This window comes from Ascaphus truei, chromosome 11 (assembly GCF_040206685.1).
Source record: "Ascaphus truei isolate aAscTru1 chromosome 11, aAscTru1.hap1, whole genome shotgun sequence".
NCBI classification, from domain to species: Eukaryota; Metazoa; Chordata; class Amphibia; order Anura; family Ascaphidae; genus Ascaphus; species Ascaphus truei.
The window spans coordinates 54,598,596-54,614,374 of record NC_134493.1 but is presented as its reverse complement, the minus strand read 5'-3'; the positions used below and the strand labels follow the sequence as shown (position 1 = coordinate 54,614,374).

Genomic DNA, 15,779 nt, shown 5'->3' with positions numbered 1-15,779 from the left:
CCCCACATGATCCGATTCCAGCCTCCCGTCTTATTTATCATCATCTTGATCTTTCAATATCGCTTGGAATCCAGTGGAGTGCCCAACGATGGTCATTTATTCTTGTTATAAGCCCAGTCCTCCACCATTTTAATTTTTTCTATACAAATGTATGTTGGGTATTACTTAGAGACAGGAAAACTAACAATGAATGGGTTTCAGAAGCAAACCAAAGTGACTGACACACCGACACACACACACTGACACACACACACACACACACACACACACACCAAGAATTTGGCCAATTAATCTTCCCTCTATTACAGTGAACAGGTTAACAACGGTTTTGTTTAAAACACACAGACTGAGGTAAAAGAACGAAGGGATTTTAATTTATTTAGAAAAACAGACAAGAAATAATATTTAAAAAAAACAAACATCAGGATTTCACAGTTGTGCGTTGTCTGTAAGCCATTCACGGAGGCCCAGGGAGGAATGCTAGAAGAGTCCAGAGCAGCATTAAAAGAAATGCATGATCACAATTATAACACACAATATGTTTAACCCTTACAGATCAGATTCTCATCCCCTCTCCCACCGCGACACACTGAAGGAGATGGGTTTCAAACCGTTATCTTGGACACTTCCCAAAGTGCCTACTTGCCCCCAGAGAGGGACATGGTATCAACATCGGGGTACGTTGACGACGTAAGGGGGCGTGGGAGGACCAACGCACAGCTGAAGATCTTAAGGCAGGAGTTCTCAACTACAGTCCTTAAGCCCCCCTCCCCAACAGGTCAGGTTTTCAGGATATCCCTGCTTCAGCACAGGTGGTTCAGTCTTCCACGGATTAAGCCACCTGTGCTGAAATAGGGATGACCTCAATACCTGGCCTGATGGGGGGGGTTGGAGGGGGGGAGAAGAGAAGTTGAGGACTGGAGTTGGGACCCCGTCTTAAAGTGTATAGTCTCCGACTCCCCATACCCACATTATTAGTGTTTACAGCCAGACTGTCCTTATCAGCTTTAGCCAGATCCTATTGAGGGCAGAGGTCGTAATAAAAGACCCCCGGGCCCACCAAGGAATGAGGAAGCCAAGGCAGGTAAAGTGGACAAAACCGGCGATTTAAACAAGCTATCAAAGATTCAAGTCCTCGGTGGCTTCCTGTGCGAAGTGGAACCTGTTTCCGTGCTCCCTGTATAATGCAGAGATAATCTGGTGATAAGGCTACGGCTGATGGCAGTGTAATTTGTTGAAACAAACTGATCACTAAGAGATTAGGTAATGATCTGAGGGGGGGGGGGGGACACCCGCCCCTCCCCCAAAACATTTGGGTGAGAAGTATTTTTACAATGTTTTCTTCAATTATCAGAATTTTGTTTGAATAAAAATGGCGCCATGCCCGGCCAAGCCGTTAAACACAGCGTTAGCTCCCTTTCAGGTGGGCTCCTCCTCTAAACGGTGCAATATATTAAATCACTTATTTGTGTAATCTGGTAAAAGTACAGTGTGTGTAGTATTTGGTCTTTGGGGGGGGGGGGGGGAGGGTGGGGAGGGCAGCGCAAATTGCATTAGGAATGTTTAAACTCACTTTATATTACAAATGACAATAAAAATGGGATGCTGAATAGTTCAATAGGACTCGGACAGAAAGACGTGGGATTGCAAAAAAATTATTAAAAAACAGGTTAATCGAGCCTGTTGAATGTAAAGGAGCGGTGCGACCTTCTACACAAACATGTGCAAAGTGCAGGTCTCCTCTGGGACAGAGATACAAAGTCTAGCTCTACTCACAGGTTCACAATGCAATGCTCCAGCGACAGCCAAGAACAGCGGAAAGACGTTTCAAGACCCGATGAAAGGTGCATATGGCTCCCGAAACGTCGTCTTTCCCCTGTCCTTGGCTGCCACTTGTGAGCTGTCCCAGAGGAGACCTGCACGTGGAAGAATTTGCCTGTGTTGTGTTGGCTGCACGAGCCGGATTCTCCTCGCCTGAAACCGTCTCCCCCGCACTTTGGAACTGCTTCTTTATATACAAAATGTTTAGGGGCAACAGAGGGGCCGAGGGGGACTTGGAAAGCCTGGTTTCTCTGCAGCTGCCGTTGGATTTTTTCCACGGCAACATGCTTCATAGACAGGTGCTGGACCGTCCCCGTTGCTGCCCTATTTAAAAACTCCCACGGGCAAGCGCACGCAATGACATCATGGGCGGCCGCAGCCAGGGCATCGGCCGCTTCTCGGAGCGTAGGCCAGAGACTGGCACGTGGACCAGCGGTACGTGGATACGCTATTTTAACCACTGATGCTTCAAGAGGTAGCCACTAAAAGAACAGCGTGTGTACACCCAAGAATGTCATATACTATATAGGATGGAGCGTGGGCGGCAACGGCAGTCCTCAAGGGCCACCAAGAGGTCAGGTTTTTGGGATATCCCTGCTTCAGCACCGGTGTCTCAGTCAGAATGACTGTACCACCTGTGCTGAAGCAGGGATATCCTGAAAAGCAGACCCTCTAGGACTGGATTTGGCCGCCCTTACTATATAGAATATCATATAAAGGACAGTCGCCTTCTGTGGCTTTCCCACCTTGGCACAAAAAGAAAATTCACCCCACATAGAAATCTCCGTTCCTCACTGCGCTGTCACATTCTCCCGAGGCTTAAATCCCAAACACATACTGAGGTAGAATAAATGCTGCAGGGGGTTCTGGGAAGCAGCAATAGGTCACCCCAAAAATATATATATATTGGTATTACTGGACTGGGAGAGGGGGGGGGGGGCAGTTGGAGTTTATTTGCTGTCCCCTTGGGCTCGGGGACCCCAGTTCCCAGAATATTTAGGGGAGGGAGGGCGAGGTCTGTGACAACTGGACCCCTCCCCCTCAAAATACCATGACACATGGGGTCACTTTCAGATTCCCAACATCATCTCCTTAGGACGCGGCAGCTCTACGGGAGCCAGGGAGAGGCTGAGACCGGCCGCCATGGGAACCAGGCGGGTCCCCCCCCTGCAGGGCGGAGGTGCTCCCAGGGATCCCCTAGTTCAGCTCATTTACCCCCAAAACACAATCGCTGCAGCATCCTAGCCTCATTCCCCTAAAGCAGGGGGGCTCAACTCCAGTTCTCAAGTACCCCCCCCCCCCACCCTCAACAGGTCAGGTTCAGCATATCCCAGCTACAGCACAGGTGGCTCAGTCATCGACCTGGGGGGGTGAGGGTGAGTCCGAGGACTGGAGTTGAACACCCCTGCCCTAAAGCAAGCAGCAAGCGTTGTGTAAGTGTATACACAGCAGTTAGCGTTGTGTAAGAGTATACACAACGGTTAGCATTGTGTAAGTGTATACACAGCGGTTAGCATTGTGTAAGTGTATACACAGCGGTTAGCGTTGTGTAAGTGTATACACAGCGGTTAGCATTGTGTAAGTGTATACACAGCGGTTAGCGTTGTGTAAGTGCATACACAGCGGTTAGCGTTGTGTAAGTGTATACACAGCGGTTAGCATTTTGAGGCTACACTAATACACAAGCTGTCTCCAAGCAGTTGCGGTGCGGGACAGCGCCATGCCAGCGCGATGCGGACCTCCCTTTCTGTACACAGGGTAACGAGAGAACAATCCTTATTTACAGAGTGATACAGAGGTGTATTACCAGGCATCACATCGCTCTGAGAAAGAAAAGAAAAAAACGGAGCGGTGTTTGTTAATATATAAAAGATTCATAAATAAAAGAGGAAGGCGGGAGGTCCTTTAGCACGGGGGGGGGGGGGGAGCTGTGCTTTCTCCGCCTCTCCTGTCCTCCCCGGGGGTAGGAGTTCGGCACGTCCATCATGCAGTGTAGAACCCTTGGAAGGATTCAAGGTGGGTTGGGTGGTGTCTGGGAGGTGATCGGTGTGTGTGGGGGGGGGGGGGGGGGAAGAGGGAGGCAACGATCTATAGTCTCTGCTCATCTGCTCCCATCCTCCGATGGATTCACCACTCTGCACAAAGGGAGTAACAGCATCTGGGTTCATGCACAGCGCCACCTGTAGGTTACTCTCCAGATGAGCCCAGCATATCTAGCTGTTGTGTGCTCAGGGAGGGGGATTGGTGCCAGTGGGAGGGCCCCCCGCCCTCACTCTCCCTGCTTCCCATGCTAAGAGATCTTGCAGTTGCTTCTCGAGCAGTTCTGCGGAGGGCTCTGTGGTGGCCGGATGGACTTGGAGCGTTTGAGGCTGTTGCCTTTGCTGCCTCCACCACTTCCCGCGGCTCCGCCACTGCTGCCGGCCACAGAGTAGGAGCGTCCGTGCATCATGACGGCGTTCATGCCGTTGGCCATGGAGAAGGACTTCAGGTGGCTCTTGATGGCCACAGGCAGGGGAAGCTTGTCGATGAGGTGCACGGGGGTGCAGGAGACTATGGCCCGGCAACACAGGTCCTGCAGGCTGAACACTGGGGGGGGACGGGACACAGAAGTTACACATTAGAATCTAATCTCTGCTCCCCAATGTGAAACTCATCACAACCCTCTACTCCTCACCCATCCAGCAGGACCCTCAACAAACCCATCTCTTACCTGCCCCTCCAGCAGGACCCTCAACAAACCCATCTCTTACCTGCCCCTCCAGCAGGACCCTCATCCCACCCATCTCTTACCTGCCCCTCCAGCTGGACCCTCATCCCACCCATCTCTTCCCCACCCCTCCAATCTCTTCTCCACCTTCACAACAACCTCTCCACTCAAGCCCAACAGGACCTGCTCATAACCTCTCCTCCTGACAACCTCAGCATCTCACCATAACCTCTTCTCCCAGCAGCAGGGTGCTCTCGCCATAATCTCACCCCAGCAGACGGGCCTTCATACAAACATCTACCTCAGAGGTCCCACATCTCTTCCCGACCATACCGCAGTGTCCTTGTACCAACCTCTCCCAACCCAAATTACAACGTGCACATCGTTACAAAACATCCACAAGCGGCTCTCACCAGAATAACCACACCTGCACGCTAGTACGCCCTCACAAGATACTCTTCAGCCCAATGCGCTCTTCCATTCTCCAACCCACTGCAGTCTCCCCGGATCTCTCTCCGTTCAGCCCCAACCTCACCTGACCCTCTTTACCTCAACGTACAACAGAGACTCTTCTCTGTTCCCAATATACCTCAACAGTCCTTCCCACGCACCCAAGACAAGGTCATGCCCCCTTTGGTCCCTAGAAGGGTCTACATCACTGATGATACAAGTTGGCCCATGTCTGCTTCACCACCCACCTCTGTTTGGCCTCCATATCTTCTCCATCCCGTGCCTCATCAGGACGATGCGGGACAGCTCGGTGAAGGACTCCGTCACGTTGAAGTTGCACAGGGGACTGACCTCGAAGAAGGTCATGCCGTTCTTCTCGGCGTAGGCCCGGGCCTGCTCGGTGGGGACCTGCCGCTTGAAGGCCAGGTGCAGCCTGTTACCTACCAGTATCCTGGGGACACCCGGGGCGTGCTGGCATCACACAACAAAGAAGAGAAAGGGGAGGGTGGGGGAGGGGAGACGGGACCGTTACAGAAGAAATGGAAGTGAATCCTACTGTTGATCTGAATTACAATATGATGTAACGTTATGTCACATCCTGCCCAGTGCGGCATAATCTGGATTATATTATAGTGTGGCAAATCTCGAAGGCAGCAACTTGGCTAATAAAAGCCACTTAACCCATGCTCTGCCAGAGGGCTCTGCATCGCAATGGTCTTCTTTAACTAGTGGATTCTGGGGCATTGGAAAAGTACAGATTTATTTTCATTGTGTGCTCTGAATGAGGGGGGTGGGGGTGGGGTTTTTTGGTCAAGCTGGTCAATCAAGTATTTAGTAAACTTCTAGCTCAGGGGCGCTCAACTCCAGTCCTCAAGACTCCCACCCCAATAGGTCAGGTTTTACAGATATCCCTGCTTCAGCACAGTTGGCTCAGAGGCTCAGTCTTATGATTGAGCCTGATTGAGCCACCTGTGCTGAAGCAGGGGTATCTTGAATACCTGACCTGTTGGGGTGGGGAGGGGGAGCGTTTGAGGACTGGAGTTGAGCCCCCCTGCTCTAGCCCACCCCGTGTCTGTCAGCCCCGGCGTAGAGGAGGGGGGATAGAGGGCGGCCGTACCTGTGCAAGCTCATGCTCGGCACAGATACCACACAAACAGGAACGGTCAGCGGTAACAAAACCAGTCCCAAGTCGCAGCTCACAGGGTTTACACACCAAACATTAAAAAGGGATTTCAAAATACTGGTCAGATTTGGGTTATAAAAAAATAAAATGCATTATCAATCACCCAAATGTGACCTTTCAACCAGGTCACTACTATGGGTTCATTTGGGGTTAAGGCCGGGGATTGACCCTTTAGATGGCGGATAACATTTTTAAACTTCGGGAACGAAAGACTCTTGGAAATTCATTTCCCCCCCCAAAAAAGGACGTTTAGGTGCGTAAGATAAAAGAAATAAAAACATTTTGTATAAAACAATAATAGACTTGTTTTTTTATTTTGAGTTTTATATTTTTTTGTTTTATGTTTTTGTTCTGTGAAGGTCCAATATTAATATTATTAGTTTGTTTCTTATGTTATTGTATATTTTACATTTTACATTTAATAATACAATTCATATTTGATACTGTATTATACAACTTATTGTTTCGTGTCGTATTATACGATTGGTTATAAGGAACTTGAGTTCTAACATCGCTCTGTATATTGTTTTGAGGCGAGGACAATTACAAGTATATGTAATGTGAACATAGAATGTAGGATGTAGGATTGGAAATAGGATTTGTGTGTATTGTATATGTTATTTGTTAGAAAAATGTGGATTACAAATAAAGTATTTACCAAAATAAACAATAATAGAATGTAAATATAAAATATCCTAGATACACTGGTAATTGGGACTGCACATTTAAGTGAGCATTACTAATGAGGGTCCCCATCTGCTAACCCCCAAACCCCACACCTTCCCAGGGGGACCCTAACCTCATCTATCTCTTTGATCCAGCGGTCTATTCCGTCAAACGACCATCGGTTGGTGATGTCGTACACCAAGAGGATGCCCTGCAAGAGAAGACGGGAGAGCAGCTGCGAGTGAGGGGTCCGCTCCCCAGCACCGTGACATCCCGGATTCCTTCCTCCTGAGCCCTCTGCCCGGGCTCAGCTGCACGCGGGGAGAAACGGCGCAAGCAAGCCGCTCAGACAATGTACGTGGTCACACTTCCAGGCCACTGGGGAATCCCTCCATCTGTGCCAGAACCTGCCCCCTTCAGGACGACGTCTGGCCTTACAGCTGCCAAGTGATGGGAACGCCTTAACCCCAGCAGTACCGGAAAGAAGTGTGCAAAGCAGACCCCCCCGCGCTCCTCCCTGTCTGCTCACCCCCCCGGGAGTCCCTTTTACTGTTGGTGTCCTCTGCTCCTGTCACAGTCCTATTTTCTGGCCTGTCACCTTAGTAATAAAGTATTGAACATTTCCTTAGAAACCTGGCCAGTGACAGAGACCCGGGGAGGTGAGGCACCTGAAGCAGGGTTACCCTCTTTTACCCGGAAACGCTGTGCCATTACTTGGCTTTTGTATACAAAGAATTGGTCGGAGGACCTTTTAGATAAATCTTCAGTGCGACCACCTCTTCTTCAAAATGTTTTTACTATGGAAGGAGCTACAACTCCTGGGTGCCTGTTTAACACAATCACATGTACCAACTCCAGTCCTCAAGCTTCCCCAACAGGTCAGGTTTTCAGATATCCCAGCTTCAGCATAGGTGGCTCAATTGAAAACCTATGCTGAAGCAGGGACTGATTGAGCCACCTGTACTGAAGCAGGGTTATCCTGAAAACCTAACCCATTGGGGGGAAGTGGGGACTGGAGTTGAGCCCCATCACAAACGCACATAAGGCCAGCACCAACTGGGCTGTGGGCCTCCTTTTTTATACTAATAAGTAGTGACTGAATTTATTTATTTGACCAATTATTACCCAGAAAATATTGGACTTTCAGACCTGACTTGTTTACATTTTGTGATATTAAAGCATTAAGTAGAAGTGGGGTTCCTAGGCAGCTCTCCACTTTAATATTAGTTATACCCGTTTGCCCTCGTCACTGCTCCACACCCATGTTGACCCGACACACCTACACACCGCTGAGCCGACACACACACACAACCCTACACACGCACACACGCACACACGCACGCCGACACACACACCCCTACACACGCACAAACTGCTGAGCCGACACACACCCCACTTACGCTGACCACACACACACACACACACACACACACACACACACACACACACACACACACACACTGACCCGACACCCCCTACCTACGCCGATCCGACACACAACCCCACCTACGCCGACTCGACACCCCCTCCCCCACACTGACCCGAGACACCAAGACATGCACACGCCCCCACGCTGACCTGACCAACACACACACCCCTTACCTGGGCTCCTCTGGAGTAAGAGCGAAAGATGGTGCAGAACCTGCCCTGGCCAGAGGTGTCCCTGTGGAGAAAACCCAGAAAAGGTGGTTATACGCGGAGCGTCCCGCAGCAGCTCGCCACTTGTAGTTGGGGAGCGGTTGTGGCTATAGAAAGGTCAGTGAAGTGAAACGGTTGTCACGCCATGAAGCCGCGTGCGCTATTTAAAGCGCGCGTGTGTGTGTGTGTATAGCGGGATAATAACAGGATAACACTATAGGAGTTAAACTCATATGGGATTGTGGGAGGATTGCAGCGTTAATAGTTATGGGTGTAAATCCAGTTACCCCAGTGGGGGTCTAAATGGGGTCCCACTAACAGAGGCACGGGCAGGGTAACTCTCGCCACAGAACGTGGTGTTCCCAAACATAATCAGACTAAGAAGTCTAAAATATGATGATAATAATAATAATGTCTGAATCCTTGTTGTGCTTCGATTATCTACTGCAGTTGGGCAACTAGAACGTGTGGATGGTCCCTGAAGCTGCCGGAGGTTATCAGGACCGCGGGTCACTGCGACCCCTGGCACCCCGCCTTACCAGAGCTCCAGTTTCACCCTGCGGCCGTCCAGAAGGATGGTGGTGGTTTTGTAGTCGATACCTGGAGAAGAAAAAAGGGAAGAGGGGCAGTCAGCACACACACACACACACACACTGTAGTGTTATACACAAGCGCGGCAGAGTTAACACAAAGTAATCAGCTGCAATTTTCACACTAAGTATCTGGGGGAGCAGGGGGTCCCCAGAGCCGACATGAACACGATTCAGCCCCGGAAACCCCCTGCTTCCCACTGATGCTCCGTTAACTCCTTCACCGCCGGAGCAGCCCCGGTGTCACATACCTGATCTGCAACATGAAAGCGCTCACAGAGATTAACCCTTTACACACCACCCTGACCGAAGCTCGTGAGCAGATAATCTCCTGCAAACAAGCAGTTGTTAACGGAAGCGTCCTTTCCCGTGGCAAACTCGTACAAACTAACGACGCTGCCATTATGAACAGGGACATATAGCAGAATGACTAGGTAACATAAGTAACACACAGGACAAAGGGAGACCAGATATAGGGAACACAGCAGCACACCAGGATCAGTTTCAATTGTGGGGGGGGGGGAGGGGAGAAAAGGGGTGTTCATAGAGCGGGCAAACCATAGTGTGTGTGTGTTGTAAATAGACCGGGCACACCAGTGTGTGTGTGTGTGAGTGTGTGTGTGTGTGTTGTAAATAGACCGGGCACACCAGTGTTTGTGTGTGTGTGTGTGTTGTAAATAAAGCGGGCACACCATAGTGTGTGTGTGTGTGTGTTGTAAATAGAGTGGGCACACCATAGTGTGTGTGTGTGTGTGTTGTAAATAGAGCGGACACACCATAGTGTGTGTGTGTTGTAAATAGAGCGGGCACACCATAGTGTGTGTGTGTGTTGTAAATAGAGCGGGCACACCATAGTGTGTGTGTGTGTGTGTGTTGTAAATAGAGCGGGCACACCATAGTGTGTGTGTGTGTGTGTGTTGTAAATAGAGCGGGCACACCATAGTGTGTGTGTGTGTGTGTTGTAAATAGAGCGGGCACACCATAGTGTGTGTGTGTGTGTGTTGTAAATAGAGCGGGCACACCATAGTGTGTGTGTGTGTGTGTTGTAAATAGAGCGGGCACACCATAGTGTGTGTGTGTGTGTGTTGTAAATAGAGCGGGCACACCATAGTGTGTGTGTGTGTGTTGTAAATAGAGCGGGCACACCATAGTGTGTGTGTGTTGTAAATAGAGCGGGCACACCATAGTGTGTGTGTGTGTGTTGTAAATAGAGCGGGCACACCATTACAAAACAATCAACGTTTTGGTGAGCCACACATTCATTCTTTGTAATAAACTATTTGCATTTTTCTTCAGTCATGGTGTCCCTGACAGGCGCAGGCGCAGGCGCAGGCGCAGGCACAGCCCCATCTTTACTGGAGTGCCACTATACCGTTGTATACAAGCACAGGTGGTCCTCGCTATCCAATGGTCCATTTTCCGCCGCCGGATAACGCTTCCCGCTGAACGCATAATCCGATGTCGGAACGGATAATCCGACGCCAGATAACGCTTCCCGCTGCATAATCCGACGCCAGATAACGCTTCCCGCTGCATAATCCGACGCCAGATAACGCTTCCCGCTGCATAATCCGACGCCAGATAACGCTTCCCGCTGCATAATCCGACGCCAGATAACGCTTCCCGCTGCATAATCCGACGCCAGATAACGCTTCCCGCTGCATAATCCGACGCCAGATAACGCTTCCCGCTGCATAATCCGACGCCAGATAACGCTTCCCGCTGCATAATCCGACGCCAGATAACGCTTCCCGCTGCATAATCCGACGCCAGATAACGCATCCCGCTGCATAATCCGACGTCGGATAACGCATCCTGCTGAACGCATAATCTGATGCCAGATAACGCTTCCCGCTGCATAATCCGACGTCGGATAACGCATCCCGCTGCATAATCCGACGTCGGATAACGCATCCCGCTGCATAATCCGACGTCGGATAACGCATCCCGCTGAACGCATAATCTGATGCCAGATAATGGTTCACGCTAAACGCATAATCCAACGTCGGAACGGATAATCCGACGCTCACCGCCGCGTATTAACATTGGATCCGCAAACCGATAGTCTGCTGTCCGACGGAGGGTAACCGGGGAGCGCCTGTATATACGCACACGCATACACCCTGGATTCTGACAAACACCCGATGACACCTCGGTGCCGTATGTTATACTTGCGATACCGGTCACAATTCTGAGGCACATACGTTGCAATCAATCTGTATATGGTGTGCGGCTGTGTCCCACATATCAGGACCATTGAGGTCATTGCCTGCCCGTACGATCCCATATACAGCACTTAAGGACGTGCAGTTGTAGGTTGAGGACTAAGCCATCAATTTGTGCTTTATCCCGACAAGACCAGGACATTTCCCCAATGTGCGATGCCTGGCCGACCCCTGGCAGTGACCCCTGGCAGTGACCCCTGGCAGTGACCCCTGGCAGTGACCCCTGGCAGTGAAGAGGTTAAAAAGGTCCCTGCAATCGGCTTACCTTGCTGTTTTAATAACCCAGAAATATAAAGATCAGAGGCTCCATTACGTGGTCCTAACGCAGACAAATCCCTCTAATAGGACACTACTACATCGCTCCAACATACTACATCGCTCCAACATACTACATCGCTCCAACATACTACATCGCTCCAACATACTACATCGCTCCAACATACTACATCGCTCCAACATACTACATCGCTCCAACATACTACATCGCTCCAACATACTACATCGCTCTAACATACTACATCGCTCTAACATACTACATCGCTCTAACATACTACATCGCTCTAACATACTACATCGCTCTAACATACTACATCGCTCTAACATACTACATCGCTCTAACATACTACATCGCTCTAACATACTACATCGCTCTAACATACTACATCGCTCTAACATACTACATCGCTCTAACATACTACATCGCTCTAACATACTACATCGCTCTAACATACTACATCGCTCTGCTACCGCAAAGGCTTTTTCCCAGAACCCATTAGGAGGCAAGCGGCCGTTTATAATCAGGCAAATAGCTTTTCCTGCAGGAGTCCTGTATACTGTAACACAATCCTACATATATAGCAGCGCGAGGTCCTCCTGTATACTGTAACACAATCCTACATATAGCAGCGCGAGGTCCTCCTGTATACTGTAACACAATCCTACATATATAGCAGCGCGAGGTCCTCCTGTATACTGTAACACAATCCTACATATAGCAGCGCGAGGTCCTCCTGTATACTGCAACACAATCCTACATATATAGCAGCGCGAGGTCCTCCTGTATACTGTAACACAATCCTACATATATAGCAGCACGAGGTCCTCCTGTATACTGTAACACAATCCTACATATATAGCAGCGCGAGGTCCTCCTGTATACTGTAACACAATCCTACATATATAGCAGCGCGAGGTCCTCCTGTATACTGTAACACAATCCTACATATATAGCAGCGCGAGGTCCTCCTGTATACTGTAACACAATCCGACATATAGCAGCGCGAGGTCCTCCTGTATACTGTAACACAATCCTACATATAGCAGCGCAAGGTCCTCCTGTATACTGTAACACAATCCTACATATATAGCAGCGCGAGGGCCTCCTGTATACTGTAACACAATCCTACATATATAGCAGCGCGAGGTCCTCCCGTATACTGTAACACAATCCTACATATATAGCAGCGCGAGGGCCTCCTGTATACTGCAACACAATCCTACATATAGCAGCGCGAGGGCCTCCTGTATACTGTAACACAATCCTACATATATAGCAGCGCGAGGTCCTCCTGTATACTGTAACACAATCCTACATATATAGCAGCGCGAGGTCCTCCTGTATACTGTAACACAATCCTACATATAGCAGCGCAAGGTCCTCCTGTATACTGTAACACAATCCTACATATATAGCAGCGCGAGGGCCTCCTGTATACTGCAACACAATCCTACATATAGCAGCGCGAGGCCTCCTGTATACTGTAACACAATCCTACATATAGCAGCGCGAGGTTCTCCTGTATACTGTAACACAATCCTACATATATAGCAGCGCGAGGGCCTCCTGTATACTGTAACACAATCCTACATATATAGCAGCGCGAGGTCCTCCTGTATACTGTAACACAATCCTACATATATAGCAGCACGAGGTCCTCCTGTATACTGTAACACAATCCTACATATATAGCAGCGCGAGGTCCTCCTGTATACTGTAACACAATCCTACATATATAGCAGCGCGAGGTCCTCCTGTATACTGTAACACAATCCTACATATATAGCAGCGCGAGGTCCTCCTGTATACTGTAACACAATCCTACATATAGCAGCGCGAGGTCCTCCTGTATACTGTAACACAATCCTACATATAGCAGCGCAAGGTCCTCCTGTATACTGTAACACAATCCTACATATATAGCAGCGCGAGGGCCTCCTGTATACTGTAACACAATCCTACATATATAGCAGCGCGAGGTCCTCCCGTATACTGTAACACAATCCTACATATATAGCAGCGCGAGGGCCTCCTGTATACTGCAACACAATCCTACATATAGCAGCGCGAGGGCCTCCTGTATACTGTAACACAATCCTACATATATAGCAGCGCGAGGTCCTCCTGTATACTGTAACACAATCCTACATATATAGCAGCGCGAGGTCCTCCTGTATACTGTAACACAATCCTACATATAGCAGCGCAAGGTCCTCCTGTATACTGTAACACAATCCTACATATATAGCAGCGCGAGGGCCTCCTGTATACTGCAACACAATCCTACATATAGCAGCGCGAGGCCTCCTGTATACTGCAACACAATCCTACATATAGCAGCGCGAGGCCTCCTGTATACTGTAACACAATCCTACATATAGCAGCGCGAGGGCCTCCTGTATACTGTAACACAATCCTACATATAGCAGCGCGAGGTCCTCCTGTATACTGTAACACAATCCTACATATAGCAGCGCAAGGTCCTCCTGTATACTGTAACACAATCCTACATATATCAGCGCGAGGGCCTCCTGTATACTGTAACACAATCCTACATATATAGCAGCGCGAGGTCCTCCTGTATACTGTAACACAATCCTACATATAGCAGCGCGAGGGCCTCCCGTATACTGTAACACAATCCTACATATATAGCAGCGCGAGGGCCTCCTGTATACTGTAACAGAATCCTACATATATAGCAGCGCGAGGCCTCCTGTATACTGTAACAATCCTACATATAGCAGCGCGAGGCCTCCTGTATACTGTAACAATCCTACATATAGCAGCGCGAGGGCCTCCTGTATACTGTAACACAATCCTACATATAGCAGCGCGAGGGCCTCCTGTATACTGTAACACAATCCTACATATATAGCAGCACGAGGGCCTCCTGTATACTGTAACACAATCCTACATATAGCAGCGCGAGGGCCTCCTGTATACTGTAACACAATCCTACATATATAGCAGCACGAGGGCCTCCTATATACTGTAACACAATCCTACATATATAGCAGCGCGAGGTCCTCCTGTATACTGTAACACAATCCTACATATAGCAGCGCGAGGTCCTCCTGTATACTGTAACACAATCCTACATATATAGCAGCGCGAGGTCCTCCTGTATACTGTAACACAATCCTACATATATAGCAGCGCGAGGTCCTCCTGTATACTGTAACACAATTCTACATATATAGGAGCGCGAGGGCCTCCCGTATTCTGTAACACAATCCTACATATATAGCAGCGCGAGGTCCTCCTGTATACTGTAACACAATCCTACATATATAGCAGCGCGAGGTCCTCCTGTATACTGTAACACAATCCTACATATATAGCAGCGCGAGGGCCTCCCGTATACTGTAACACAATCCTACATATATAGCAGCGCGAGGGCCTCCCGTATACTGTAACACAATTCTACATATATAGCAGCGCGAGGTCCTCCTGTATACTGTAACACAATCCTACATATATAGCAGCGCGAGGGCCTCCCGTATACTGTAACACAATCCTACATATATAGCAGCGCGAGGTCCTCCTGTATACTGTAACACAATCCTACATATAGCAGCGCGAGGGCCTCCTGTATACTGTAACACAATCCTACATATATAGCAGCGCGAGGTCCTCCTGTATACTGTAACACAATCCTACATATATAGCAGCACGAGGTCCTCCTGTATACTGTAACACAATCCTACATATATAGCAGCGCGAGGTCCTCCTGTATACTGTAACACAATCCTACATATAGCAGCGCGAGGTCCTCCTGTATACTGTAACACAATCCTACATATAGCAGCGCGAGGTCCTCCTGTATACTGTAACACAATCCTACATATATAGCAGCGCGAGGGCCTCCTGTATACTGTAACACAATCCTACATATAGCAGCGCGAGGTCCTCCTGTATACTGTAACACAATCCTACATATAGCAGCGCGAGGGCCTCCTGTATACTGTCACAATCCTACATATATAGCAGCGTGAGGGCCTCCCGTATACTGTAACACAATCCTACATATAGCAGCGCGAGCTCCTCCTGTATACTGTAACACAATCCTACATATAGCAGCGCGAGGTCCTCCTGTATACTGTAACACAATCCTACATATATAGCAGCGCGAGGGCCTCCTGTATACTGTAACACAATCCTACATATAGCAGCGCGAGGTCCTCCTGTATACTGTAACACAATCCTACATATATAGCAG

General features: G+C 49.1%; 1 protein-coding gene across 5 annotated transcripts in view; it reads right to left on the bottom strand.

Annotated features, from left to right (window-relative positions):
* Positions 1-352: 352 nt before the first annotated feature.
* Positions 353-15,779, bottom strand: part of RAB40C (RAB40C, member RAS oncogene family) — a 33,122-nt gene continuing 17,695 nt past the window's right edge. For all 5 annotated transcript variants that reach the window (XM_075566397.1, XM_075566396.1, XM_075566400.1 and 2 more), the window contains exons 3-7: positions 9,005-9,065; positions 8,430-8,490; positions 6,961-7,038; positions 5,227-5,449; positions 353-4,407 (exon numbers count right to left, since the gene is read on the bottom strand). In XM_075566397.1, the coding sequence (XP_075422512.1) occupies positions 4,112-4,407; positions 5,227-5,449; positions 6,961-7,038; positions 8,430-8,490; positions 9,005-9,065 (719 nt within the window). In that variant the 3' untranslated portion in view covers positions 353-4,111. The remainder of the gene's footprint in view (positions 4,408-5,226; positions 5,450-6,960; positions 7,039-8,429; positions 8,491-9,004; positions 9,066-15,779) is intronic.